Here is a 27295-nt window from a genome sequence, read left to right on the forward strand (position 1 = left end):
TGAGGGCGCTGGGCTATTGGGGGATCGTGCTTACAGACCTAACACTCGAAGTTTCCACCCTCACAGCCTTTGGAGCCACATGAATGTCCTTCTCAGTATATAGCTCGGGGGCGTGGTTGAGTGTACAAAGGGCGCGTGCCTGAATGGAAGCCGCTTGTGGGATTTTTAACCGGCAAATCCAACAGATTGTGTAACTGGCTGTAGCCTGCATGTTGAAGGCAAGCTACGCCTCGCCTGGCGTACCTCGACCTCTGATCAATGTCACAGTGGAGCTAGTTAGATGATTTACTTCTTGGTGAGCTTGATAATACGCCTTGCATGGAATCTATCCATTTTAGTTATATGGCCTTGTTTATGGGCGTAAAATTATTCATAAGACTCCCTTCCTAATGCTTTCCATAAACAGCCCCAGTGTTTTCTAAATGTCAGGTCTCCTGAGTATGAGCGTGAGCTACGTGTGCTTTGAGATACGTCCTCTGAACACGGCTTTCTCTGCTCATGGGTAATTGAGTTAGAAATCAAGATGGTCTTCCGGAGACATCAGACGTTGTTTAAACACGGCCCTTTAAAGCGACGCGCCGGGCCGTTGCCTCCTCCTTCCTGCAGAAAAATGGGTGGCGGCAGTGTCGGTCCGCCCCCACATCTGTGTCTGAGGAGTGAGGTCTGACAGCTCTGACGGATGATGCACACATCCCAAACGTCTTCCTGCCCTGTCACCTACGGTCTGTCCAAAACAAAGTCTGAAGACGCAGAAGCGAGATGTTGCTGTTTGTGTCATTGAGTGGATTCCAACTGACAGCCATCCCATGTGACAGAGGTCAACTGCCCCATAGGGTTTCCTAGGCTGAAATCTTTAGGGGGTAGGAGGAGGGAGGTGGATCATCATATTTTTCCCCTCTTGGAGCCATGGGTGGGTTTGAATCGCCAGCCTTTTCGGTTAGCAGCTGAGCAGATAACCCCCATACCACCGGTCTCTACTGCCTGGACCAGAGACGATGGAGGGGCTCGCTCTCAGAGTGATTTCCACAGCCTCACCTGCCGGATCAGACTGCCGTGAAGCCCACTGGGCTAAGATCTGCTGTGATGTGTTGTTGTGACATGGACTGCAGTTGAGTGGGCCGGAGAAGGCCTATGAGCTACCATAACCAGACAGAAAGAGGAGGCTGTGGAGTCTCACCAGCATCTAGGCTCCTAGAGAATGTTCTTGGGGTGGAGACGCCCTTCCAGATGAAGACGCCCCAAGATCCTCTGGGAAAGGTGAGCCTCTGCCCAGGCTGAGGTTATCTGGCATCTCCTGGCTGCGGGAGACAACTGGGATTAGAAATCCAGGTCATCGGAAACAGCAGCCCGGCCTGGGCGTCGGGCCCTGTTGGAATTTTACTGAGTGAGTGGGGGCACCCGAGGGACCACATCGTCATTGAGCTGGGGCGTGTTGGGAGGAAACATGAAGCCCAAGGAGGGAGTCTGTCCCCAGGGAGAGCTTTGTGACAAAATAACCGGAGAGATGGAGGTGAGTTCACCTGCAGGAAAAGCAGGTGGAGAGAAACGTAGACGGTCAGAGTCACCGGGAATGTCCAAGGCCTCGCACGCCCCGAGGGCAAACAAGGCCGTGTTAATATTCATGTCTAGCTTGACAAGTCCCAGAAGCCCCATCTGCTTACATAGGACCTCAGCCAGCATCCTCTGGGTCCCCCGGGACAGGCTGTCACCTGTGCTCAGGTTCACTGTGGTCCCTGGTCTTGCTGCAGTTGTTTGTTCTGTCTTTCCATCCCATGGCCTCCCTGCTATTATGCATGCCACCTGAGGTCCGCCGTGTTGGGCTAGTACTAGGCGAGGCAGGCGGCTGACCCTCTGCCTCCTCTAGGCGCCTCGGCCCTTTACCCACAGCCTCACACAAAGTTTGTGACAGCTCAGCTCCCTTCCATCCTGGACCTCGTGCTCCAAAGGGAGCCCAGACCAGCCCTTCTGGGGCAGAGAGTGCAGGGGCAGAAGTCCTCTCTTTTGTCATTCCTCTTGGGCCTCTTTTCTCCTCCCAGGGGCTCATGGGTGCCTGCACCCAAATACCTCCTTCACCCACTCCCTTCCAGCTCATTTGGCAAGTGGTACAAAAAGATACCTGAGATTCTAACTGAACCCACCGGCAGGGCCAACAGCCAGGCCTTGGGTCCCCATTCGGATTTTAATTGGGTCACAATGCCCAGTTCTTAAGTGTGAATCGATACAGACTAGAGTAAGGGCGTTGTCATCTTTCCAGGTGGGGCCTCCCTTGTTTGGTTACACTAAGCACTTGGGGAAAAGCCAGAGATATTCTATAGCAGAGCTTCTCCAACTTTAATGTGAGTCAACATTCGAGCCCCTGGCTCCCCTGAATCCCCCCCCACCTCCCAACATCTTGTTAAAAGGCCGGCTCAGATGATGTTGGTCTGGGGCAGGGCTCCAGAGTCCACATTTCTCACATGCTTGCCGATGATGCCCAGGCTGCTGGCCTACTTTGAGTTGTCCAAGTCTAGACTCCTCACCCCCAACCGCGTTTCTGTTTGCTGTGCTTACCCCTTTGTGGGTGGGAATCCTGGCCTGTCTGGCTGGGCTACATTTCTCTGCATGCAGATCCTCTAAGTTATTTAGTCAGATTGTGCAAACAAAGATGCTGTTGTGCCATTATGACATTTACAACGTTAAGAAATTGGTCTGAAAGTGCTTGTAGATGACCAGCATTCATAGAAGGACACCCGTGATTTTTCCAGCCTCTTGCCTCCCCAATGTGAGCCGGCAGTGTTACCCCCACCTTGGAGCTTGATCGAAAGGCAGGTTCTCAGGCTCCATAGAGGCTCATGGAACTATCATCTGCATCGTAACCCTTGCGTGACTGGTACTCACGTTAACCATTTAGAAAACCATTGAGATAATGGATAACTCACGTTAACCACTCCCCTGGTCTAGAACACAGAAAATCAGACCTGAAGGCTGCTGGTTGAACCATCTCAGGACAGCATTTGGAGGGGTACTCCTGGGACCCAGAAAACAGTTCCTATGTTGGCTGTCGATCCCCTTAGTGGCGGATTGCCTTGAGGGTGTCGCCTGGTGTCTAGGACATCTGCCGAGAGAGACAAATGCTTTCTGCAGCTTTTTTTCCCCCTTTAAAGGCAAATTTAGCTCATGGAAGAGGAAGTGGGAGAGGTCATATGGTAATGAGATAGAAAGCCCATTGGGGCTGCATCGGGCCTGATTGAGGGGTTATGGGTGAGATTTAGGAGTCAGTAAAGAAACCCAAGCCTCTTTGCTTTAAAACACCCCATTGCCTTCAAGTTGAATTAGACTCATGGTGACCCCTGTCAGATCGGAACTGCCCCCGAGGGTTCTCTTGCTTGCAGTCTTGAGGGAAGCAGGTTCCCAGGCCTGTCGGTAGTGGGGCTTCTGGGTGGGTTCCAACCCCCTCTGAAACAGTTCCATCCTGTAGCACACAGTGGTGTTAGGAGTTGGAATGAATTCTGTGGCAAAGGGTATGTGAAAATTGAGGGCGTACCTAAAACTCAGTGTCTCTGAAGTGATTGGATTGTTAAACCTCATCTTTCCATCAACAAGGACCTTCGGAAAGAAGTCCCAGCATCAGGCTGGATAGAACATGAAGGACTGGCAAATGTTCATCAGTCACTCTACTGGGTTCTTGTGCCAGTACTCGGGGAGGCACCGCAGGTTTTTGGTATGAATGGGTCTGCAGATAAAAGACAACCCAGAACAAAGGTCTTTCTGAGATATGAGCAGGAGAAAGTCTTGTCCTCCACACTGCTTCTCATGTCCCAGTCATGCATGTCATGTTAGTGATAAAGAAGATCCTTCAATGTCATAGATCATTAGAGGTGGCCTTGTCCCCGGTGGGGAGGGCCAATCAATGGCACACCAGGCACAGTGATGCTTTCCGACCTAGAAATTTAGCTTCAGCTTTGACCAGTACAGTTATAAAACAGTGGCATTTCTCAGGCTTCAGGAGAAGCTCCAATTCAGCTTTAAAAAAATTTTTATTCATTTAGAAAACTATCTTTAGAATGTTTGCACAATCAGACGTCAGTTCGCAAATGTTTCTCCTGCCTCATATTTGCAGAGGAGCACAAGGAATTTGTTCCCAAATGGCCTCTGGAAAACAGCCAGAGCTGATTACTCAGGGAAAGGAAGATGGGTTCAGCCAGCCCTCCCATTCTCCCACAGAAGAGTGGCATTGAATAGTCAGTCTCTCAGCAGCGTGCACTGAAGCCACAGCTGATCCATCCGGAGAATCACTGAAAACTAGAGTGGGTAAAGGGGACTCTTCCCTGCTAGGAAGAGGGGCTTAATAACATGCACTTAGATTGATTTGTTTTTATTTTCTAGTAATTTTTGTTGTATTAGATATTACCAGATGTTTAAAAAATCCACTTCCCTTTCTTTCAGAACAAGTAATTTGTACATATTTGAAGAGTTCCCAGAGAGCGCTCTTGCTGCAATGGTTAGAGCCCTCAGCTGCTATCCCAATGGTTAGAGGTTCAAACTCACCAGTGGCTACTGGGGAGAAACACCTTGGCAATACCTTCCCATGAAGATTATAGCTTGGAAATTCTGTGAGATAGTTGTACTCCGTCACATGGGGTCATTATGGGTCAGAATGGGCTCAACAGCAAACATCAACAACAAGCATTATTTATGTTCTATAGCAGTTTGGGTGTGATTCTCCCAATCCTTTTTGAGTATATTATTAGATACTGTATGTGACTTTCCTGCAATATGCTGATGACACAATCTTGCTGGCTGAAGGCCAAGAGGACTTTACGCACTTGCTGATGAGTAACAGGGACTACAGCCTCAGCACCGAGCAGCCACCGAGCTTGGCACAGGACTGGGCAGCATTTTGATCTGTGCCACCTAGGTTTGCTAGGAATCTAGGAAAATTGGAAGACATTAAATATGAAATGAAACCCATAAAGATCGATATCTTAGGCACTAGTGAGATGAAATGGACTGCTGGCTACTATGAATCAAATAATCGTGTAGTCTACCATGATGAGAATGATGGATTCAAGAGGAATGGCATCTCATTCAATGTCAAATAGAATGTTTCAAGGTCTATGTTGATGTACAGTGCTGTCTGTGATAGGGTAATATTTATCTAGGTACAAGAAATTCAAGTTAATAGAACTATTATTCAGATTTACTCAACCGCTAAAGCTACCGAGGATTAAATATGCAATTAAGATGCATTGATAATTATTGGTAATTGGAATGCAAAAATTTGAAACAAAGAGGAAGGAGCAGTAGTGGGAAAATATGGCCGTGGTGATAGAGATGAAGCTGGAGATGCATGATAGAATTTTATAAGACCAACGGCCTCTTCATTTTGAGATACCATTTTTTCAACAACGCAAAAGGTGGAGTTCTCTAGATGGAACACACAAAAATCAAATTGACTACATTAGTAGGAAGAGATTATGGAGAATTTCAATATCAATGGGCAAAGTGAGGCCTGGACCTGACTGGATCAGATCATCAATTACCGATGTCTAAGTTCAAGTTGAAGTTGAAAAAAATGACAAGTCTACAAGAACCAAAATATGACTTTGATTATATCCCATCTAGATTTCAGGACCACCTCAAGACTTATTGAACACTAATGACAGAAGATCTAATAAACTGTGAGATGACATCAAGAACTGCATACATGAAGAAAGCAAGAGGTCATTTAAATACAGGAAAAGCAGAAAAGACCAAAGTGGATGTCAGAAGAGACTTTGAAATTTGCTCTTGATCATGGAGCAGCCAACGAACAAGGACGACATGATGAATTCAAAGAGCTGAAAAAATTTCAAAGTGTAGCTCCAGAAGACAAAATAAAGCATTACAATTAAATATGCAAAGACCTGGAGTTAGAGTAACAAAAACATGGAGAACCTGCTCAATGTATCTCAAGTTGGTAGAACTGAATAAAAATTAAAGCCTCAAGTTGTGATACTGAAAGATTCTAAGGGCAAAATATTGATTATTGAACGATGCAGGAAGCATCAAAAGAAGATAGAAGAAATACGCAGTCATTGTACCAAAGGTAACTATTCAACACCCAACCATTTCAAGAGACAGCATCTGATCAAGAACTGATGGTACTGAAGGCGTTAACTGAAGGCGTTAACCTAAAACCAGTTTCTGGTAATTGCCAGACTCCCAGAAGAAATGTTATGGCAAGCTGATGAAACACTGGAGCGTGACTTTTCTGTGCCAAGAAATTTGGAAGAGAGCTACCTGGCCAGCTGACTGGAGGTGATTCATGTTTGTACAGTTCAAAGAAAGTTGATTCAACACAATGTGGAAATTATCCAACAATATCATTAATATCACATGCTAATAAAATTTTATTGAAGATTAGTCAACAACAGTTGCAGCAGTACATTGACAGGGAGCTGCCAGAGGTTCAGGCGAATTCAGAAGAGGAGATAGAACAAGTGATATCATTGTTGATGTCAGAAGGATCTTGGCTGAAAGCAGAGACTAATAGAAAGACATTTGTGTTTTAGGACACTTTGTTGTAGTAACCTGGCATTCTGTCATGCTCACCTTTCTGACACAATTGCTGAAGACAAAATGGGTGCATAGCAAATGTGAAGAAAGCTGATGGTGCCTGGCTATCGAAAGATAGAGTGTCTGGGGGTCTTAAAGGCTTGAAGATAAACAAGTAACCATATAGCTGAGAAGTCCACATGAAAGAAGCACACCAGCCTGTGTAATCATGAGGTGTTGATGGGAACAGGTATCAGGCATCAAAAACCCAGAACAAAAAATCATATCAATGTGAATGAGGGGGAATTCAGAGTGGAGACCTAAAGCCCATGTGTAGATAAGTGGACATCCCCTTACAGAAGGGTGGCAGGAGGAGACGAGCCAGTCAGGGTGCAGTATAGCATCGATGAAACACACAACTTTACTCTAGTTATTTAAAAAAATTTTAAATTTATTTCCTCTAGTTCTTGAATGCTTCCCCTCACCCCCACTATCACGATATCAATTCTATTTTACAATTCTCATTAGACCAGAGCATGTACGAGGGTACAGATAAGAGCTGGAAACACAGGGAATCCAGGACAGATAAACCCCTCAGGAGCAATATTGAGAGTAGCAATACCAGGAGGGTAAGGGTAAGGTGGGGGGAGAAAGGGGAAACTGATCACAATGATCTACATATAACCCCCTCCCTGAAGAGAGACATGGACCAGTGTAAGACATGAAAAATATTAACAATTTATAAATTATCAAGGGTTCATAAGGGAGGCGGCGTGGGGGAGGGAGGTGAAAAATGAGGAGCTGATACCAAGGGCTCAAGTAGAAAGGAAATGTTTTGAGAATGATGATGGCAACAAAGTACAAATGTGCTTGACACAATGAATGTATGGATGGATTGTGATAAGAGCTGTATGAGCCCCCAATAAAATGATTAAAAATAAAAAAAGATATTTACTTGTGCTTTATTAAAAATCATTTGACTGTGTAGCTCCTCAAATATGGATAGCCTTGAGAAGCATGGGAATTCCGGACACAGTGTGCTCCTGGGGAAGCAGTGCGTGGGAGAAGAGGCAGTTGTGTGGAACAAGGGAACACTGCATGGTTTAACCTTAGGAAAGTGTGTGTCAGGGTTATAACCTCTCATAATGCTTACTCCATCGGTATGTTGAGCAAATAATCAGAGAGGCTGGATTGTGTGAAGACGAATGTCACACCAGGATTAGAGGGAGGTTTATTAACAACCTTGCCGCTGACACAACCTTGCTGGTTAAGATGAGGAGGACTTGAAGCACTTGCTGACGAAGAGAAAGGACAGATGCCTGCAACATGGATGCAAGTCAATGTCAAGAAGACCAAGGCCCTGACAACGCGACCATCAGGTAACATCATGATAAATGGAGGAAAGAGTGCTGTTGTCAAGGACTCTGCCTTACTTGGATTCACAAGGAATGCTCGTGGGAGCCACAGTCAAGAAACTAGACAAAAATTGTTTAGTTTCTGCACAAGACCGCTTTTTATTTTTGGCAGTCGCAGTCTAAAATCTCTTTTATTTTTTCAAATTAAATTTTATTTTAAAAATCATTTTATTGGGGGCTAGTACAACTCTTTTCACAATCCATCCATCCATCGTGTCAAGCACTTTTGTACATTTGTGGCCATCATCATTCTCAAGTTGCTTTCTACTTGAGCCCTTGGTATCAGTTCCTCATTTTCCCTCTCCCTACCCGCCCCCCTTTCCCTCATGAACCCTTAATAATTTATAAATCATTATTAATTTGTCATATCTTACACTGTTCGCCATCTCCCTTAACCCACTTTTCTGTTGTCCGTCCCCCAACGAGGAAGTTATATGTATATCCTTGTAACTGGTTCCCCCTTTCTACCCGACTGTCCCTCCACTTCCCAGTATTGCCACTCTCACCACTGCTCCTGAGGGGCTCATCTGTCCTGGATTCCCTGTGTTTCCAGTTCCAAACCTTTTAAAAGTGTTGTAAACACTTCAAAAGGGTTATTTTGAAGACATAGGTGCGCCGGACCCAAGCCATAGTATCTTCAATGATGTCAAATTCATGTGACAGTTGGCCATTGGCTATCTAAGAAGACCGAAGGAGAATCCATACATTTGAATTACGGTGCTGGTGAAGAACATTAAAAAGCACCGTGGATTGCCACAAGAATGAACAAATATGCCCTGGAAGAAATACAGCTAGAACAGTCCTTAGAAACGTCATCTCACATACTTTATTGTTTGGAGAGACCGGTCCTGAAAAAGGGCATCGTGCTTGGTGAAGTAAAGGGCAGAGACAGATGCAAGATGGAAGATGGGTTGACACCGGTGGCTGTAACCGTGGGCTTCAGTTTAACGGTTGTGAGCATGGCCCCCGGCGGGGCCGTGTTTCCTTCTGTTGGACAGAGGGTCGCCGTGAGTTGAGGCTGATTCGAGGGCATGTAACAACCACACATAGGTTGTTAATAGTTAAAGAGACGGCTTTTACCAGTAGCATATACCCTTTTCCAGAAGCTGGGGTGGAAGGAGAGGAGCCCTGGAGGCGTATGCATGGGCCTGCTGACCATAAGACCAGCAGTTCAAACCCACCAGCTGCTCCCTGGGGGAAAGAGTGGGTTTTCTGCTCCTGTGCAGCTCGACAGCCTCAGGAACCCACGGGGCAAGTTCGTTCTACTCTGTCCTATTGGCTTGCTCTCAGGTGGACTGGAGAGATGACAGTAAGTGAGCAGATGAGAGAGTTCTAAAATCTTACTGACTGTCCAGGTAATTTTTCTTTTTATTAGACACCTTGGTTCTGGTGAAAAAGGGATTAGAAAAAGGTGAATATTCTTAGTTCTTTCAAAAGATAATACAAAGATTAAATTTCATAGTATATTAATAGAGTGTTTTTTATGACCTTACACTTGATTAACAGCCTAAGGAAATAATCATCAATGGTTAGATAGGAAACTGGGCTAATGTGTTTCCATTCACTTCACGATCCCTCCAGGAGGATGAGCTGGAGGAGGGCTGTTGTGTTAATCCCCCTGGATTGCTGCAGCATCTAGGAGAGGGAGCAACAACAATGTGCAGGTGCAGTGACTGTACGGGCTCCTGCCAGAGAATGCTAGAACCAGGGAGCCGGAGTTTATGTTCCCTGAAAAGCTGTCTGCTTAGGTTTGCTGGAGCGTTTCTCTTGTAAACCTGCCCCTCCTGGTTGTCTGTGTTAATTGCTACAGGGATGAGACATCAATGTGTCGTGTCATATTTAACATCGCATTCCCTTTGGCCTTGAAATGTGGGTGGATGAAAGCACACACAGTCCGAGTGTCCACTCTACTCCAAGCAGTGCACTGCGCCCCTCAGTACTCCTTGGGCTGCTAACTGGAAGCTCAGCAGTTCAAAACCAATAGCTGAGAGAGATGAGGCCTTTCTACGCCATAAAAAGTTACGGTCTAGCAAACCCTCACGGACAGTTCTGTCTGTTCTTTAGGGTCACTATGAGTCAGACTTGACTCAATGGTAATGAGTTTTTGTTTTTTAAAATTGACAAAAGGAGAAATGGAGGCTCAGGGAGATTTGGTAACATTCTCAAGGTCACATAGCTAATAAGAGCCCAGTGGAACCGGGATTTCAACTGCAGTCTCCTACCCCACGGTCTTTGCGCAGCTCTGAGACGAAGCTTTCTCAGACCTTGAAGAAATAACATTGCTTTCTCTATCTGCGTTTGGCCCGTATAAAGACTGCCTTGTAGTAAATGGACGTCATGGTTTCCTTTCACCTCCTTATTGACGCTGCTTCGAAGGACTGCTGCGGGATATCTGGCACTGCAGTGAGCAGTGGCACTCAGTTACTGACAGCAAGCACTGGAACGCCTGAGAAAGACGCTTGTGTTTGATGTTAAGGTTGAGGACTTGAATTCTTACTAGACATTTAGGCTCTTTCTGGATTCTGAGCTTCCAAGATTCGAACATTCCATTTACACACAACCTGTAGTACTGCACACCCCCCCCCGCCCCCCGGTGGTTCATAGTCACAAATGGACACCACGTTGCCACCCACATCAGAACTTTGTTACTACTATGGTGGCCTTATTGTGTGAAATATGCTTTCGAGTGCATCTGGAAGGGTTTCTCTATTGCCTTTTAAGCATTGACAGGTATACGATATACCAGCTACTCAGATCAGCCTTTGGTTATCTCACATTAGGTGTGAACCTGACTGAACTGTTCCGATTTATGTACATCATGCTAAAGACAGAATCGGGACTAGAATTGATTCCTTATGCAGGGTCTGCCTGTGTTAGGGTAGCCTGAATGTATGATTGTGGTAGGGGGGGTCTCTTGTTAGGACTACTTAGACATATGCAGATGAAGTAGTAATTAGTAATTAGAGATAGGCAGAAGATGAGACCAGTTGTGTCCCAGTAGCTAGGCTTCCCCTACACCACTGGTGTCATGAATGAACAGGGTGATAGAGGAGGGAGCTATCGTTGTGAAGTTGGGAGGGCAGGGAGGCTGTGCAGTAGATGGTAGATGTGGGTCTTGTACCTCACAGGAGGGTAAGGCTTGAATGGGTGTAAGGACTGTGGGGAGAAGGGGGGCTGGGCTGAGAGTTGGGACCACTTATCAAACTGATACCAGTTGCCTTCCAGTTGACGGCAACTCCTGGCATTCTCATCTACATCAGAGCAGGGGCTCTGCTCCCGGGGCTTACAGGGCTGATTTGCTTTCCAAGTCGATTCCCAGGCCTTTCTTCCAAGGTGCCTCTGGGTGAATTAAAACCTCAGCCTTTAGGTTCTCGGCTGTGTAGATGCAGCATGTTGAGGGCGCATCGGACCTCATCTGGCTTCCCTATGGCCATGAGACTGAGGTAGCCATGCCTCCACCAGCTCCCTGTCCCCCCCTCTCCCACCCTCTTCCTCCCTCGGCCTCCCTCCTCAGCTTTCCTCAACATTAACTCATCCCTTCATATGAACTCATCTAAGATAGAGACGGAAGCAGAGGGATTATGAGAAAACAATGGACACCAGGTGTCTGCAAATACACAGATGAACTGTAAATGTGATGCTTAAGCCCATAAATATACAGCCTGTGGGAAGTTCAGTACCACCTGCTACTGTATCGCAGCTGACACCTGTGAGGTGCAGGAACTCAGCATCTCAGAACAGATTGGACTTTATCATTAAAAACCCCAAACCGCTCTGTGTAATCCGGTGGACCACACTGCCCATCCTGGGACAACTGGGATTTTTGCTGTACTTGATTCAAATATACTGATACGTCATCATTTCTAACTTTTATTTAGAAGAAGCACAGTGGCAGATTCTGACATGTGGCATATGACATACGGAGCCTCTAGGGCAGCAGTTCTCAACCTGTGGGTCGCTATCCCTTGGGGGGGGGGGGAGGGTTGAACGACACTTTCACAGGGGTCACCCGATTCATAACAGTAGCAAAATCACAGTTATGAAGTAGCAATGAAAATAATTTTAGGGTTGGAGGGTCACCACAACATAAGAAAGTGTATTAATGGGTCACAGCATTAGGAAGGTTGAGAACCATTGCTCTCAGGTCACTTTCCCAATGAGCACCCCATCTTCATGGTGGCGCTGAACCATGCATTCTGTCATTTCCTTTCCTGACCAGAACAAAGGAAAGGGAATCATTTTGGCGGCAGCTATTGTACTGTGACTGGTGCCGTTGACCAGGAAATCCAGTCTTGCTTTATTCATGGCCATTCTCATGAGTAAAGCTCTGAACATTGCTAATACTGTGGTTTCTTTCTTCGTAACAGGGGACACATTAATAAAAAATCATTTTATTGGGGGCTTGTACAACTCTTATCACCATCCATCCATCCATCCATCCATCCATCCATCCATCCATCCATCCATCCATGGTGTCCAGCACATTTGTACATTTGTTGCCATCATCATTTTAAAAACATTTTCTTTCTACTTGAGCCCTTGGTATCAGCTCCTTGTTTTTGGGGAAACATTTTTATATCTAAACTGAAACCTCCTTCGATTTTCTTGACCAGACCGCAATACAGGGAAATCCCAATCAGAGTCTTAAGAAATGCCCTTCCATGTAATGGTGGCCCATGAGTTCCTGTATTACGCTATGCTGCGAAGGCAGACTTCTACTTTCTTAATGGATTACAATTAAAATGTAGTGATAACACGGAAATATTTCTCAAGCCCTGTGTTTAGTGAATGGTCATTGTTTTCTCACTGGCTCCTCACAAACCTGGGAGAAAGGTGTTATCATTCCTAAATCATGGATGAGAAAACTGGAAGGAAAGTCATTTGCCCAAGGGCACATGAATAGTAAGTGGCTGTGTTGGGGTGAAAATCCAGGCCTGCCTCAACTCCTGTGAGCATCACACTTCCCTACTACCTACCAATGCCTTGAGGAAGCTGGAAGTTGAGCTGAGCCTGCTCTTGGCAAATCACTGTTGGAGATTTGGATTCCTTGTGATTGAGAATATTCCCGCCTTTGGGTTGGAGCTTTCTGGGGCCTTTCCCCTCAGCCATGGATTTTTGACCTGGGAGCGATGTTCACAGACTCGGCCTCAGCTAGGGAGGGCTTTCCCACGTTACCCATGGTGGTGGTGGTGGTGGTGGTGTAGGGGTGTCCTCTGGGCCGTGTAGAGGAGTCCCCTCAGGCCCCATGCCGATTCCATTCTGCACTTCTGATCTCTCACAGGGGAGACCAGGATTAGACTTAATGTACAATGGCTCCATCCTTTCCAGAACACCCCCATGCACCACACCAAACTGATCGCACCCTCAGCCCTGTAGACCAAAAGCGTGGGTGAAGAAGGCTCTTTGACTCGCACCCACTAATGCTCTGTTGTCCTTTTCCCGTTACAGGGCACCGGGGCCTATGCGAGCACTCTCTAAACTATTTAAGCTCGAGGATCACGGAGCGGAAGCTGCAGGGCTCCTGGCTGCCTGCGGGATCGGGTCCTGGGAAGGTGGAGAAACCGCTGCAGGGCCCGCGTGGTTCGCGCGGTTCGGCGGCGCCGGTGTTCAGCCCTCAGCACGGCCTGCACTGCCTCCACGCCGACAGCAGCCTGCTGAAGCCCAGGGTGGTGACCGTGGTGAAGCTGGGCGGGCACCCCCTGCGGAAGATCACCCTGCTGCTCAACAGACGTTCGGTGCAGACGTTCGAGCAGCTCCTCGCCGACATCTCGGAGGCCCTGGGTTTTCCGAGGTGGAAGAATGATCGTGTGCGGAAAATATTCAACCTCAAGGGCAGGGAAATCAAAAGCGTCTCTGATTTCTTCAGGGAAGGGGATGCCTTCATAGCCATGGGGAAAGAGCCGTTGACCTTGAAGAACATTCAGCTGGCCATAGAGGAACTGTACCCCACCAAAGCCCGGGCCCTGACACTAGTTCCGCGTAGCCGGGCCCCTTCCCCAAGGCTGAGGAGCAGGCTCTTTAGCAAGACTCTGAAAGGGGGTCATCCCTCTGGGGAGACGCAGACCACTAAGAGCGGGGCTCAGGCTGCTGGTTCCAAGGTGATCAACCGAACCCCAGCCGGGGAGGACAGGGCCAGGGCCCAGAAGCCCTGGGGGAAGGGAAAGGGGGAGGCTGACTCCCATAGCAAGTCTCCCAGGGAGACCACCAAGCTGGAGGAGACACCTGCGAGTGGGGAGAAGCACCTGGGGGTGGAGATCGAAAAGACCTCGGGGGAAATTGTCCGATGCGAGAAGTGCAAGAGAGAGCGGGAGAGGCTCTCCCAGGGGACCAGCGAGTTAGCCCTGGGCAGGCCCGCGGTGCACGACGTGGAGAAGCTGGTGAGGACCAGGAGCTGCAGGAAGTCCCCCGAGGCGAACCCTCCGGGTGGGGAGGAAGGGAGGAAGGGCGACAGCCACAGGAGCAGCCCCAGGAATCCCACGCACGACCCCAGGAAACCCGGCAAGACCACGGAGAAGAGGGAGGAGAGGGAGCCCGAGAGTCAGGTGAGCCTCCCGCCAGGAGCGGTCAAGACCAAGAAGGAACTTGTTGAAGCACAGCCAGCCCCAGAGCCGGGGCCGAAGGAAGCCAAGAAAGAGCCCCGGCATGTTGGGCACCACAGGCAGGGCGGCTGGCTCCGGAGGGAGCACCGGGCCGAGGACAGGGAGGAGGGGCCCGGGAAGGAGAGAAAGGCCTGCGCGCCAGCAGGGAGAAAAGTGGTTCTCAGGGACCAGGAGCCTGCGCAGGTGGACCCGGAGCCCAAGCCTCGGCCCGAAGACAGCAAGCCCGAACGGCCAACAGGGCGCAAGGCACGGCCCGCGGGCATCCTCACCACCAATGTGGAGAAGAACTACGAGCCCGGCCGGGTCATCGGGGACGGGAATTTCGCCGTGGTGAAGGAGTGCAGGCACCGAGAAAGCCGCCAGACCTATGCCATGAAGATCATCGACAAGTCCAAACTCCAGGGCAGGGAGGACATGGTGGACAGCGAGATCGCCATCATGCAGAGCCTCGCCCATCCCAACATCGTGAAACTGCACGAAGTGTACGAGACGGACACGGAGATCTACCTGACCATGGAGTACGTGCCGGGGGGCGATCTCTTCGACGCCATCATCCAGAGCGTGAAGTTCCCCGAGCGGGAGGCGGCGCTCATGATCACGGACGTGTGTCGGGCGCTCGTCCACCTGCACGACAAGGGCATCGTCCACCGGGATCTCAAGCCGGAGAACCTCTTGGTGAGGCCCGATTTTGTTGCTATGGGAGAGGGGTGGTGTTTTGTGTCATGTCTTCCTTCCTTCCTTCCTTCCTTCCTTCCTTCCTTTCCTCCTTTGTGTTTTAGAGCAGCGTTCGGTTTACGGAAAAATTGCATCGACCGTACAGGGCAGACGTGCTATGCAACCTCTGGGGAGAGGGGTTTGTAAACTGGGAGATGAGATGCCTGTGATTGCCTGTGTCGTCTGTCACCTGACACGCGAGAAGGTTCACTTTCTATTACGTCCATGCACTTTTCCCGGTATCGAATAGTGTGGTCACTGCTCACAAGTTACTGAGGGAGATGGGTTTTGAGTAAGTGCTTGAGAAAGCAACTTTCCACTTGAAATAAAGGCAGAAAGGGCTCTCTTGCCCCTGGGTGCAAAATTTGTTGCCTTTGGCAGGGAATATTCAGACTTAGAATCTCCAGCATTTGCATAGCCTGGGTGCCTGTGGGGTGGGGTTCTGCTGTTAGCAGCTTCTCTCCAGTCTGCTCCCCACCCTCCTGAAGAAAGCTCCCTTTGACCTGTGTCTTCAGAAGCTCCGCCCTGCAGAGACCCAAGTGGGGCATGGGCAAGAGCCTGCCTCTGGAGGCTGATCATCCGGCCTTGAATCTTGGCTTGACCAAAGATGGCCTCACTTGTCTGCACCTCCTCTCCTTATTTAAGAAAGGGAACTCATAATAGTAACTATTGGTGAGGTTGGGGGAGGAGTGCAGTCGGGAAGGAGACGAGCAGCTCCCACTGTTCAGCCGTGGCCGTGGCCGGGCCCTCCAAGCTTGGCCGTGGTGCTCTATTGACCGCAAACAGTTTCACAGAATGCCAGTGTTGGCCTCAGGGATGGTTCAAGACAAAAGCAACACCATACTGCAGTCTTCACAAGCATGGCCATGTACCCCTTCCCCTGGCTACAGTGAGGGATGGCTGCCCACCCACCCCTTTGATGTTCTAGAGAAGAACTTCCAAGAGAACCAGCAGACCCCCACCTCCCGATCGTGTCCAACCAAACTTCCCCCAGATCCCAACAGCCCCAATCCTATGAGCGGTCTTTCAAACAGCCTCTTACTCATAGATCCCTACGACATGCACGTTCCCTTGTTGTCCCGAATCAATAACCTGATCTCCTTGATGACAAGTGCGCTCCTGGTGCTCTCTGGCTTGGCCTCCTGCTGTCCCTCTCTGGCACCTTTATCCCACCTTGTTCTTCACAGCCTCCCCCATCCCCATCATCACCGGATACATACAGTCTGTATTTACTCACCAGGATCCTTTCTCTTCTCACTGGAAAGACTGTTCCATGGCAGCAGGGGCCTTTATTTTCTTTAGCTAGGACCCCAACAAGGAGCCCGGTGTCTGGTGTGGTAGACCTTCGATACATGCAAACTGTGTGAATGAATCCAACACTCTCCCACGCAGCCTGAGAGGCTGCCGCCCACCTCGGGTAGCTGCCAGGATGATTCGTACATCTCAACCAGGTGTGATAGGAAGGTGGGCCTCCTGACCCTGTCCCTGGCAAAGGTCTCATGGAGCAGGGCCGTGCAGAAGAGGAGACCCTCCCTGGCACAGTGGCTGCAGTGGTGGCCTCACACATAACATGGCGACAGCGACGACACTCCTATTTTAAAGCTATCTACCGATGCTGCACATCAGTGACAGGGAATGGAGACCACGGCCTTCCTTGTTGAGGAACGTTCACTTTGGTGTTGTTCGGCAAGGGTTTGACTGATTTCCTTTCATTTCCATGGTTGTCCACTCAGCCCGGAAAACTCCTGCTCCCCTCCCTCCCCACCCCTGCATTCATCTGCCCATGAACTGTGCCTACAAGCTGAGAGAAGCCTGCAGTGAGTCAGGCTAATGATTTGGTAAAATAAGTTTGGCATCAACCCTGAAGCCAAGCAACCCCCTTTTTGCTCAGATTCGTAGAATTGCAGAAATCATCGGACTGGTTGTCGTCAAACAACTGGCCTTTGGAAACATCTCGTTCTTGCCTCGGCTGGCTTTCCTTGGCCTTTTTCCTGTCACTCTCCGACCTTCTCTAGCTTTTGAACCTGAGTCCAGGGAGCCTTCCTGTACAAGGGCTGGATACTGGGAGGATTAAGGTAGGGCACGGTTCTTTAGTGACTCTCTCGGATGGTTTCACCAAATTGCCTAAGCGGGAGAGATTCCGAGGAGAGGCCTGGGTAGGTCCCCCGAGCTGAACAGTTCAGGGACGTGTCTAGTACAGCTGATTATGGTTACACGGTGCTCAAATACGCGGAACAAGATCATCTCCCAGATCGAGGTGTTTTCTTCTATGAACAACCAGTTGAACTTGTTTATCACCAAGTCCCAGAGCCAGCCTACGGAAGCTGGGACTTTCTGCGCCAGTGGAGCCTCCTCTGTTAAATGCCTTAACTTGTCCACAATCTTTACGACCATGGAGAAAGTTGGGATGTCAGGGCCCAGCGGGCTTCAGGAAGAGCCAAGGGCACCCGGGACATCATCTGGCATCTCTTTGTGGATTTAAATGTCAAAACAGAGGAGATTTTTGTTAGGGGTGATGGATTGTGTACAAATGTGTGTATGAGTGTGAGTCAGTTATTGATTGTACCTAATCATGTTTTCCTTGCAGACTTCAAAAAAGCGTTCTTTTTCTTTTAAATTAAAAATGTTTTTGTGCCTGTCTGTAGTGGTATAGCTCTTCACAAACTCCCCAAAGCTACACATTGGAGTCAAATGTGGGAGAAAGAGGAGACTGTCTACTCCCTTAAAGCATTACATGTCTTGGAAACCCACAGGGGCAGTTCTATGCTGTCCTATAGGGTCGCTATGAGTTGAAATCAATGGGCCGGGTTATGGTTTTGTGGCATAGGTTCATATGTTTTCTCTGTGGGTAACGCGTCAGCTTGCAGTTATCAAAACGACGGTCTGTCACAACGCGTTTGTCTTTAATCTGAGTCTGTAAAGTTCAACACATTGTCATGTCAGAACTCTCAGTGCTGTCTAATGGCAGCTCCTTTTGCTTTTTCAGAAGGAAATCATGCGAATGTTAGGTCTGACAGTTGACTCACTGCCTGGGTTCAGAAAGATGTCATTGCTAAACTTGTGATTAAAATTCTAACCTCGCTGCCATAGAATGACTCATAGCGACCCCATAGGAGAGGGTTGAAATGCCCCTGGGGGCTCCTGAGTCTGTAACTCTATGAGAGTAGAAAGCCTGGTCTTTCTCCTAAGGAGTGGCTCGTGGTTTCCAACTGCTGATCTGTGGTTACCAGCTCAACACCTAGCCACTACACCCCCAGGGTGATGGTACTAATTATTGAAGAGTTATTTGGTATTTTCTAAGGTTTACTATTATTAAATATCCCCATGTTGACTTCAGTTCATTAGTTAATATATTGTTATTATTGTGGTTGTTTCTTTTAAAGGAGCCCTACTGGTGGAGTGGGTCATGTGTTGAGCTGGTAGCTTCAAGGTTAGTATTTCAAATCCACCAGTTGATCTGTGGAAGAAAGATGAGGCTATCGGCTCCCATAATAAAGATTTACAGTCTCAGACACTGAAGAGAGCATTACTATGAGTCAGAATTGTCTGGAAGGCAGTGGTTTCTGTTTTGAATTTTTGCTGGGTTTAAGGATCCCTGGTGATGTAGAGGTGAAATATTTGGTGCAAACCAAAAGCTTAGTGGTTGAAACCCAGGAGAGGCTCTGGGGGAGAAAGATGTGGAAGCCTGTTTCCACAAAGGTTGCAGTCTTGGAAACTCCACAGCAACAGGGTTAAGTGTTTGTTTGCTTCTTGCTAAACTAAACCTGTCTGGGTGGTGCAAATGATTTTCTCTCAGTTTCTGAGGAGTTGTCGGTTCAAATCTGCCCAGCAGTGCCATGGAAGAAAGGTCTGGCAACCTGCTTCTGTAAAGACTGAAGCCAAGACAACCCTGTGGAACTCAGTTCCCCACCTGGGGTTGCCAGCGTCAGAACTGATCCACGGCCACAGGTTTGGCTTTGTGTGTTGTCAAGCTTAGCGAGGTGAGTCTGTTGGCGCTATGTTGACAGAGCTCATTATAACTGTGGTTGCTGCAAGAAACTTTCCGAATCTGCTAAAAGCTCTGAGCGAGTATTGCAAGCGTAGCATGCTGTTTTAATCAACAGAAATATTTAAATCTGATAATGGGGGCCTCGAGTAACATTTCAGTCTGGTATTACTGAGTTTTATCTACTCACACTCGTCATATTTACTGATCAGATGCTACTTCTCTCCCCTTAGAGTTCTTTCGACTCCTGAGCTCTTACCAAAGAAGTTCTAATGATGGGGGTTTCTAGCTTGCAGAAATATCAGTGTTAATTGCGTCTTCTGCCAGCATGTGTTCCTTTGCTGGGGCTGGAATATGCTGCTGGCTGGGCCCTGGAGAAAGGGAGAGGAAGCAGATAGGAGCCTGAAAAGAAATGTTGGGCAGAGACCAGCTCAAACAGGGTGGGCAGTGGCCAGGCCAGGCTATTCAAGGCCAGTGAGTGAGTTATTACATTCAGGGCAAATGGAGGGGTGAGAGGGATAGAGAAAGAAACTGTAGAGATAGGGGCTGTCATTTGAGAATATCTCTCCCAGAATAAAGGGCAGGGAAAGGATGAGCTTTTGTTATGAAAACGTGCTGAGAAGACTGGGCAGGGTGGGCAGCTGGCTGCTGCTATACCTCGGCTGAGAGATAGAGGACCCCTTTCCCCATCAGGAGATAATGGAGAGGCTCAATACCAGGAGCTAAAATGAGGCCAGGGGCCCAACTGTGGAATGGACCATCAATTGCTCACACACACATCAGTTCAGGTTGAAGCTGAAGAAAATGAAAAGAAGTCCATGAGAAGCAAAATATGACCTTGAGCCTCTCCCACTTGAATTTCGAGAACATTTCAAGAACAGATTTGATGCATTGAACAGGAGACAGAAGACGTGATGAGCTGTGGGGTGACATCAAGAACATCATACCCGAAGAAGGCAAATGCCATTAAAAAGAAAAGATCAAAGTGGACGTCAGAAGAGACTCTGAGACCTGCTCTTAATTGAAGGTAGAGTAGTTAAGGCAAATGGAAGAAATGAGGAAGTCAAAGAGCTGAATGTTAAAGGGCAGCTCGAGAAGACAAAGTCAAATATTAGAATTAAATGTTGAAAACCCTAGAGTTAGAAAAGCAACCAGGAAGAACACACTAAACATATCTTAAACTGAAAGAATTCAAGAAAAACATCAAGCTTCAAGTTGCAATATTGAGAACTTCTATTGGCAACATATTGATGATCCAAAGAAGATTGAAAGAATACACAGAGTCCCTATACCAAAAGAACTAATTGATATTCAGCCATTTCAAGAGGCAGCACATAATTAAGAACTAATGATGCTGAAGGAAGAAGTCCAAGTGGCACTGAAGACATACGCCAAAAACAAGGCTCCAGGAGTTTAAAGACCAACTGAAATGCTTCAGCAAATTGATGAAGCGCTGGAAGAACTTACCCCTCTTTACCAAGAAATTTGGAAGATAGCTACCTGGCCAATTGACAGGACGAGATCCATATTTGTAGCCATTCCAAAGTAAGGTAACTCAATAGAATGCTAAAGTTATGGAACTACATCAGTAATATCACATGTAAGTAAAATTTTGCTGAAGATTTGGTTGCAGCAGTCCATTGACAGGGGGACTATCAGACGTTCAAGTTGGATTCAGAAAAGGCCAAATCTGATGTCAGCTAGATCTTGCCTGAAAGCAAAGAATACCCGGATGCTGTTTACTTGTGTACCTTTGACTATGCAACGGCATTCGGTTGAGTGGACCATAGCAAACTTTGGATGACCTTGAGATGAATGGGAATTCCAGAGTACGTAATTGTTCTCTTGGGAAACTAGTTCCTGGATCAAGAGGCAGTTGGGCAAACAGAACAAGGGAATACTGCATAGCTTAAAATCAAGAAAGTGGTGTGTCAGGGTTGTATCCTCTCGCCACATTTATTCAAACTGTAGGTGGAGAAAAAAATCAGAGAAGCTGGTTTATTGGAAGACGAATGTGGCATCAGGATTGGAGGAAGGCTTACAACCTGTGATATGCAGATGACACAACTTTGCTTGCTGAAAGTGAGCAGAACTTGAAGCCCTTGCTGATGAAGATCAAGAATTGCTGCCTTCAATATGGATTACAACTCAATTTAAAGAAAACTCAAATCCTCAAACTGGACCAATTAGTAAATTATGATAAATGGAGAAAATATTGAAGTTGTCAGGTATTTTGTCTCTCTTGGATCCCCAATGAATTCTCATGGATGCAGCAATCAAGAGATCAAATGACAGATTACACTGGGTAAACTTGCTGCACAAGACCTCTTTAAAGTGCTGTAAAGCAAGGGTGCTATTTTGAGGACTATGTGCTGATGCAAACTGGTATTTTCCATTGCCTCATATGCATGTGGAAATTGGACATGGAATCAGGAAGATGGAAGAAGAATTGGTGCATTTGAATTACGGCGCTGATAAAGAATGTTGAAAGTACCACAGACTTCCAAATGAAGAAACAAATCTGTCTCGGTAGAAGTACAGCCAGAATGATCCTTCGATGGCAAGACTTTAGCTTACGTGCTTTGGAGCTAGTATCAGGACAGCCCAGTCTTGGGAAAGAACATCACACTTGGTAAAGGAAGGGATCAGTGAAAGAGGAAGCTCTAGACAATAGGGATTGGCACAGTGCCTGCCACAATGGGCTGAAGCATGGAGCGATTGTGCAGACGGTGTAGGATCTATTCAAGACATTATACTAATTCATAGTTCAATCACATCAAGCAGTGTTGTACAATTGCTCCCCAAAGCAGTTTGAAAACGTTTTCTAATAAAAAACAAACAACTTCTTTTTTAGCTCCTTGATATCAGCTGCCCCCCACTCCCACTTCCTCCACCAGACTCTGCCAGGAACCCTTATAGTTGTTGTCTCTATAGGTTCATCTATTTTGGGTTTAATATATTAAAAGACATAGAAAAACACATAACAAAGATCCCAGAAGGTCACTTTTTTTTTGCTAAGTTAATTTCCCATGTAATGTTCAGAAAAATATGAATAATAATAATCCCAGAAGGTTACTTACAGTCATAAAATACAACAGAGAAAAACCTTAATATGAAAAAAGCCCACAGAAAATATTAAAAACCAGATCATGCTCAAAGTGTACCAGAGAGTGGTCAAATGACAGCTTTTAACTGTTCAAGTCAGAAATACCATTTTAATCTTCTATCGTCGTCTCTCCAATTATTCCCATCCCTCAATTATGGTTGGATGGAAATCACTATAGGCTTATTCCCCGTGGAGATCCTGCAAAAGTATTTAGGGGATCCACTGTCACCTTCTACACACCAGAATCTCACAATTTAGACTCTGATATTATTCCCTCCTTCGTATTTGGATGATATGATTTATAATCCTTGGGTTGCTGATGTTGGTGTGCTTCTCCCATGTGGACTTCATTGACATCTCACTAAGACAGCTAGTTGGTTGGAAACATGATTTTAAGACCCCAGGCGCTATTCTTCCTGATAGCGGGCACCATCTAATTTCCTCACCACATTTTGCTATAGCACCTTATCTAATGTGTTTCCTTCGTGAGCGTGAGCATAGAGCAGGGCCAGGTTGTAAGAACGAATTGTTCTTAGATTAGAGCTAGGATTACGTGTGAGCCCAAATCCATTCCCGAATCTGTTTTCCTGAGCCTCTGGCTCACCTTGGAGACACCCTTGTTATCTTATGGCAGAGAAGCTTCTCAATCATCTCCCTGGAGCAAAGGGACTTTCTGTTTATCATGTCATTGATTAGCCCATGGAACTAATTTTTAAAACACTCTTAAGAGAGGGAGGTTGAGCAAGCGTGGGCTTCGTTAGTTCCTTTGGAATCAGAGCTTGAAGCTAGTTGATTCCAGTTTGATTTTCCTCCTGAGAACTCACCTGTCCACCCCAGATACAGGTCTACCTGAGAGATACTGCAGATTCTGGTCCAGACCACTGCTGTAAAGTGCATTTCGCCATAAACAGTCACATCACATTTTTCGTTTGTTTCCCAGTGCATGTTGAAGTTACGTGTATACTGTATTGTAGTCTACTAGAGCAGCCCTGGTGGCCTAGTGGTGATACGCCTGACTGCTAATGGGAAAGGGCAGCAGTTCAAAACCAGCAGCCACTCAGCAGGAATAAAATGAGGTTTTCTGCCCCTGTAAAGATGTAGTTTCAGAAAGCCACCGGGGGCAATTTCTGTTCTGTCCTCTATGGCTGCTAGGACGCTTGACAACATGGACGGAGGCAGTGCATGGAGAGGCTCTGACGTAAGGACATTGTGAGGCCAGCACAGGGCAGGGAGACGTTTCGTTCTCTGGGCGTGGGGTCCCTGAGCCGGAGCCAGCTCGATGGCACAGCAACATGACTGGAATCAACTGGATGGCAGTGAGTTTTCTTTGCAAAACCCCCCTTATCCTCAGAGGGCAGTAAGATGACCCAAACCAGCCAAACTCCCTGCTATCCAGTCGGTGGCGACTCGCGGCACCCTGTAGAACTGCTCTGGAATGTTTCTTTCCGGAGTAGAAAGCCCTGTCTGTCTCCCACGGAGCGGCTGGTAGTTTCAAACAGGCGACTTTGCAGTTAGCAGCCCAATGCGGAACTACTGCGCGCCTGGGGCTCCTATGGAAGGCAGAGGAGGCATGCCTTTAAACCAGAGTCTCAAATGATTTCTACGTGTCACCGGGGGATTTTGTTAAAATGCAGCCTCTGATTCAGTATGTTTTGAGTGTTAATGGAAGTTCTCAGCAGGGGACGAACAGGTTTAGAACCCTATTTTAAAACAATCACTTGAAAGTGTAAGGTTTCTCTCTCTGGCCTAAATTTCAGCCTTGGTCTTTGGCTCTGCGCGAGAAAGATTTCACTCTGAAGCCGGGCTTGTGATCCAAGTGAATTTAATGAGAGTTAAAAGAAGTTTCAGGTTTTACGCGGCACCCATAGGATTCCTTTGACCATGCGGCCTGGCAGAGACCGCTCCGGACACACAAGGATCTTTCTCCTCCCACGAAGACGACCAGACCGCCCAAGCAAGACCAGCCCTCTCCCTCTCGGTCCCTGCCTTTTCAAGGGTTCCCAGGGGAGGTGTGGTGAACGACCCCAGTTCGCTCCCATTGGCTGAATTGCAATCACCTGGCCCAGGTGGGCTGCTCCAGGTATAACGCCCTTCCGAGCCCACCGGCGGGAAAATCCAGCTTTGTCCTTTGCTGGCTCTCCTGGGCATGCGTAAATGGACTTCCCAATTCCCTAGGCTAAGCTACCTAACACAAGGATAGCTTTTTGATCATTTATCCGTGGCAGTCAATGAGCCACAACAGGAGCCTGCTACAGCCGGATTTGTATTTTGTCCAACTTGATGGGGGGGGTCTTCTACAGTTGCAACTTTGTTTCCAGGGCATCCAGAGACCCCAGGCCACTGAGGCAAGGTGACGAAGAGCAGCCCTCTCTTGCCTGTGAGAGGTGTCTCACAGAGGGCCTTCCGTAGGCGAGGCTCTCAGCGCCAGTTGCTCAAAACTTTAATTTGCATCCAGAATGCATTGTAAGGATGTGGGAGAGGATAAAGAGTGGATCCGCCAGGCAGTCTTGTGTGTGAAGTTTCAGACGGGCCTGTGGTTGGGCTCTTGGGCTAAGGTACCTTCTGCTATGGGGCTTGGCCTCTCAGTCGCAGGCAGTGGGTGTGACATGGGAAACAGTTTCATAGATGTTTTCCCAAGATAGTGTGCCACTCCGGTGGCCCTGAGTTGACTTTGACCTTGTGTGCGTCAGATAGGACTGTGCTCCCTAGGATTTGGAGGTGATTTGGTGATGTCACTGGGGTTGGTGTTTACCAGGGAAGGAACTCCTGGCTTCACCCCGTCTTCCCCTGCCCACTGGCCTCCCATCGTGCGGATTCCCTAGTATTGTTTGCTATCCATTTCACCTTAGGAAAATACGTGCTAAGTGTGGTGGAAATCTCAGAAGCGCAATGCTTCCTAGAGTCTACGAACGCCTCTCTTGTGTCCTAGCCTTTTTGTGAACTGGGTATTTTACGATTTACCCCACTTCCTCCCCGGATTGCCTGTTTCCTGTTTCCATTCCCCTTTCATTCCTAACCCAGGGATTTTGTGCCTGGGTCAATGCTGCCCTTCTGATTCTCAGTGGTTGATTATTCTAAGATGTGCGAACTACCCTTGTGCTTCCATTTGAAAATGCTTTTTAAAAAACAACAGTTTTATTGGCGTCCAATTCACAAATACAATGCAGTAATTCATTCGCCTCAAGAAGAATTGTGCAGTCATCACCACCGACCATTTGGTACATTTTCTTTATTCCAGTTCTTGGCTCCCCGCATTTCCTGCCAACCCGCCCCCCCCCCACAGCCCCAGGGAACCATTAATCGAGTTACTGTTTCTTTAGATTTAAAAACCTCACAAAACTAACAACAACAAGTAGAACAGATATAAACCTCAATGGAAAAGGAAGCAGAAAATATTAAAAACTAGAACACATTTAAAATGGGTTATGAGGGAGAGCGAATGATGGGGTGCTGCTACCTGCACCGCAGCAATGCCCTTGTCAACACATTCTGCGTGATAGCAGGACTCTTGACATCTCCAGTCTGCAGGGAGAGGGGATTCACCAGAAGCTTAATCCAAGTGTACCACCCCCTTTAAAAAATGGAAACATCTTTAAAATGGGTCAAAAGGGAGATCAAATGATACGCTATTGCATTTTAACCTGACCACACCTGCCATAATTGACTCTACAATGCTCTCTGTCTGATAACAAGACTGTTCACACCCCTCAACTATGATCAGAGAGGAGTCACCAGAAGTTTGGTCCATGTGTAGACTGTGAATGGATGCTGCGTTTCCCCTGTCCTCCATAGCCTTCTGCAAACCAGGCATTCCCCATTGTGGCTCTGGTTCCATTCCCTCCTTTGGACTTTTATTATTCCAAATCCTTAGATCACACGGCTGGTATGCTTCTTCCGTGTGGACTTCTTTTCCTTTTGTTGAGGAGCCCTGGTGGCGTAGTGGTTAGAGGCTGCACTGCGAACCACAAGGTCAGCAGTTGGAAACCAGCAGCCGCTCCATGGGAGCAAGAAGAGGCTCTCTACTCCCCTAAGGAGTGACAATCCCAGAAACCCACAGGGACCATTCTACCCTGCCTTACAGGGTCACTGTGAGTCAGCATCACCGTGGTGCCTGTGAGCTTGGTTTGGATTTTCGTTCATGATCAATTAATTCCCCCCCCCCTCCATTTCCTGATATAATAAATGACTCAGTTGACCCCTTGATTCTATCGGAGGGATGACACCAAAATGATCCCTAAGGTCTAAAGTGTCTGTCTTGATGGTAGGCAGGTTGGCACTACAGGGGAGGTCCACCAAGCCCATAGTGTCACTTGGGTTAGTGACATGTGTCGGACTCCTTCTTCAGTGCGGTCCAGGGACCACAGGGAGCACCACGGAGTGGAGAAGCAGAGTATCCTCCGGGAATGGGCCAGTTGCTAGCGGCCTCACCCACCAGTGACACCAATGCTATCGAGGACACTGGACAAAGGTTCAGAAGGACCACTTTACTGTAGCGCAAACATCAGACACACCGATGCCACGAGCCTCCATGAAAACCCCAGCACGTGCAGACGAAGCTACGTGGCTGGAATCGGGTAGAAATGACAGCCCGGATGAATGCAGTCCAAGGCTCGCAAATGAGATTGGCAGAGAGTTTTAGCCCTGTAGTGATACTCTGCCCTGTAGTTTTCTGCTGAATCACTGGACAGGAATTTGATGAGCAGTCCTACTTGCGTCACCTCTCTCTGACAGTGTCACCTGGTGCCGTCTGCACTTCCTGCGACCCTCAAGTGGTGCCACTGAAGGTCATCAGGCCTTTCCTTCTAAGCACCCCTGGGTGCACTCAGACGGCCAGCTTTCTGGTTATCAGCTGGGCATATAAACCATGGCAGGGCCCGGAGACTCCTTTCCCATGGCTGGGGTTAGTGCGTTTCCCTCAGGGGTTTCCTCCCTTCCCTGACTCCGCCTTCCCTGACAGAAG

The 27295-nt window shown here is 47.7% G+C and overlaps 1 protein-coding gene across 1 annotated transcript in view; it reads left to right on the forward strand.

Moving 5' to 3' along the window:
• Window positions 1-27295, forward strand: part of DCLK3 (doublecortin like kinase 3) — a 53017-nt gene that overhangs the window by 11523 nt on the left and 14199 nt on the right. The window contains exon 2 of the mRNA XM_075547078.1: window positions 13380-15205. Coding sequence (XP_075403193.1) covers window positions 13380-15205 — 1826 coding nt within the window. The remainder of the gene's footprint in view (window positions 1-13379; window positions 15206-27295) is intronic.

This window comes from Tenrec ecaudatus, chromosome 4 (assembly GCF_050624435.1).
Source record: "Tenrec ecaudatus isolate mTenEca1 chromosome 4, mTenEca1.hap1, whole genome shotgun sequence".
NCBI lineage: Eukaryota > Metazoa > Chordata > Mammalia > Afrosoricida > Tenrecidae > Tenrec > Tenrec ecaudatus.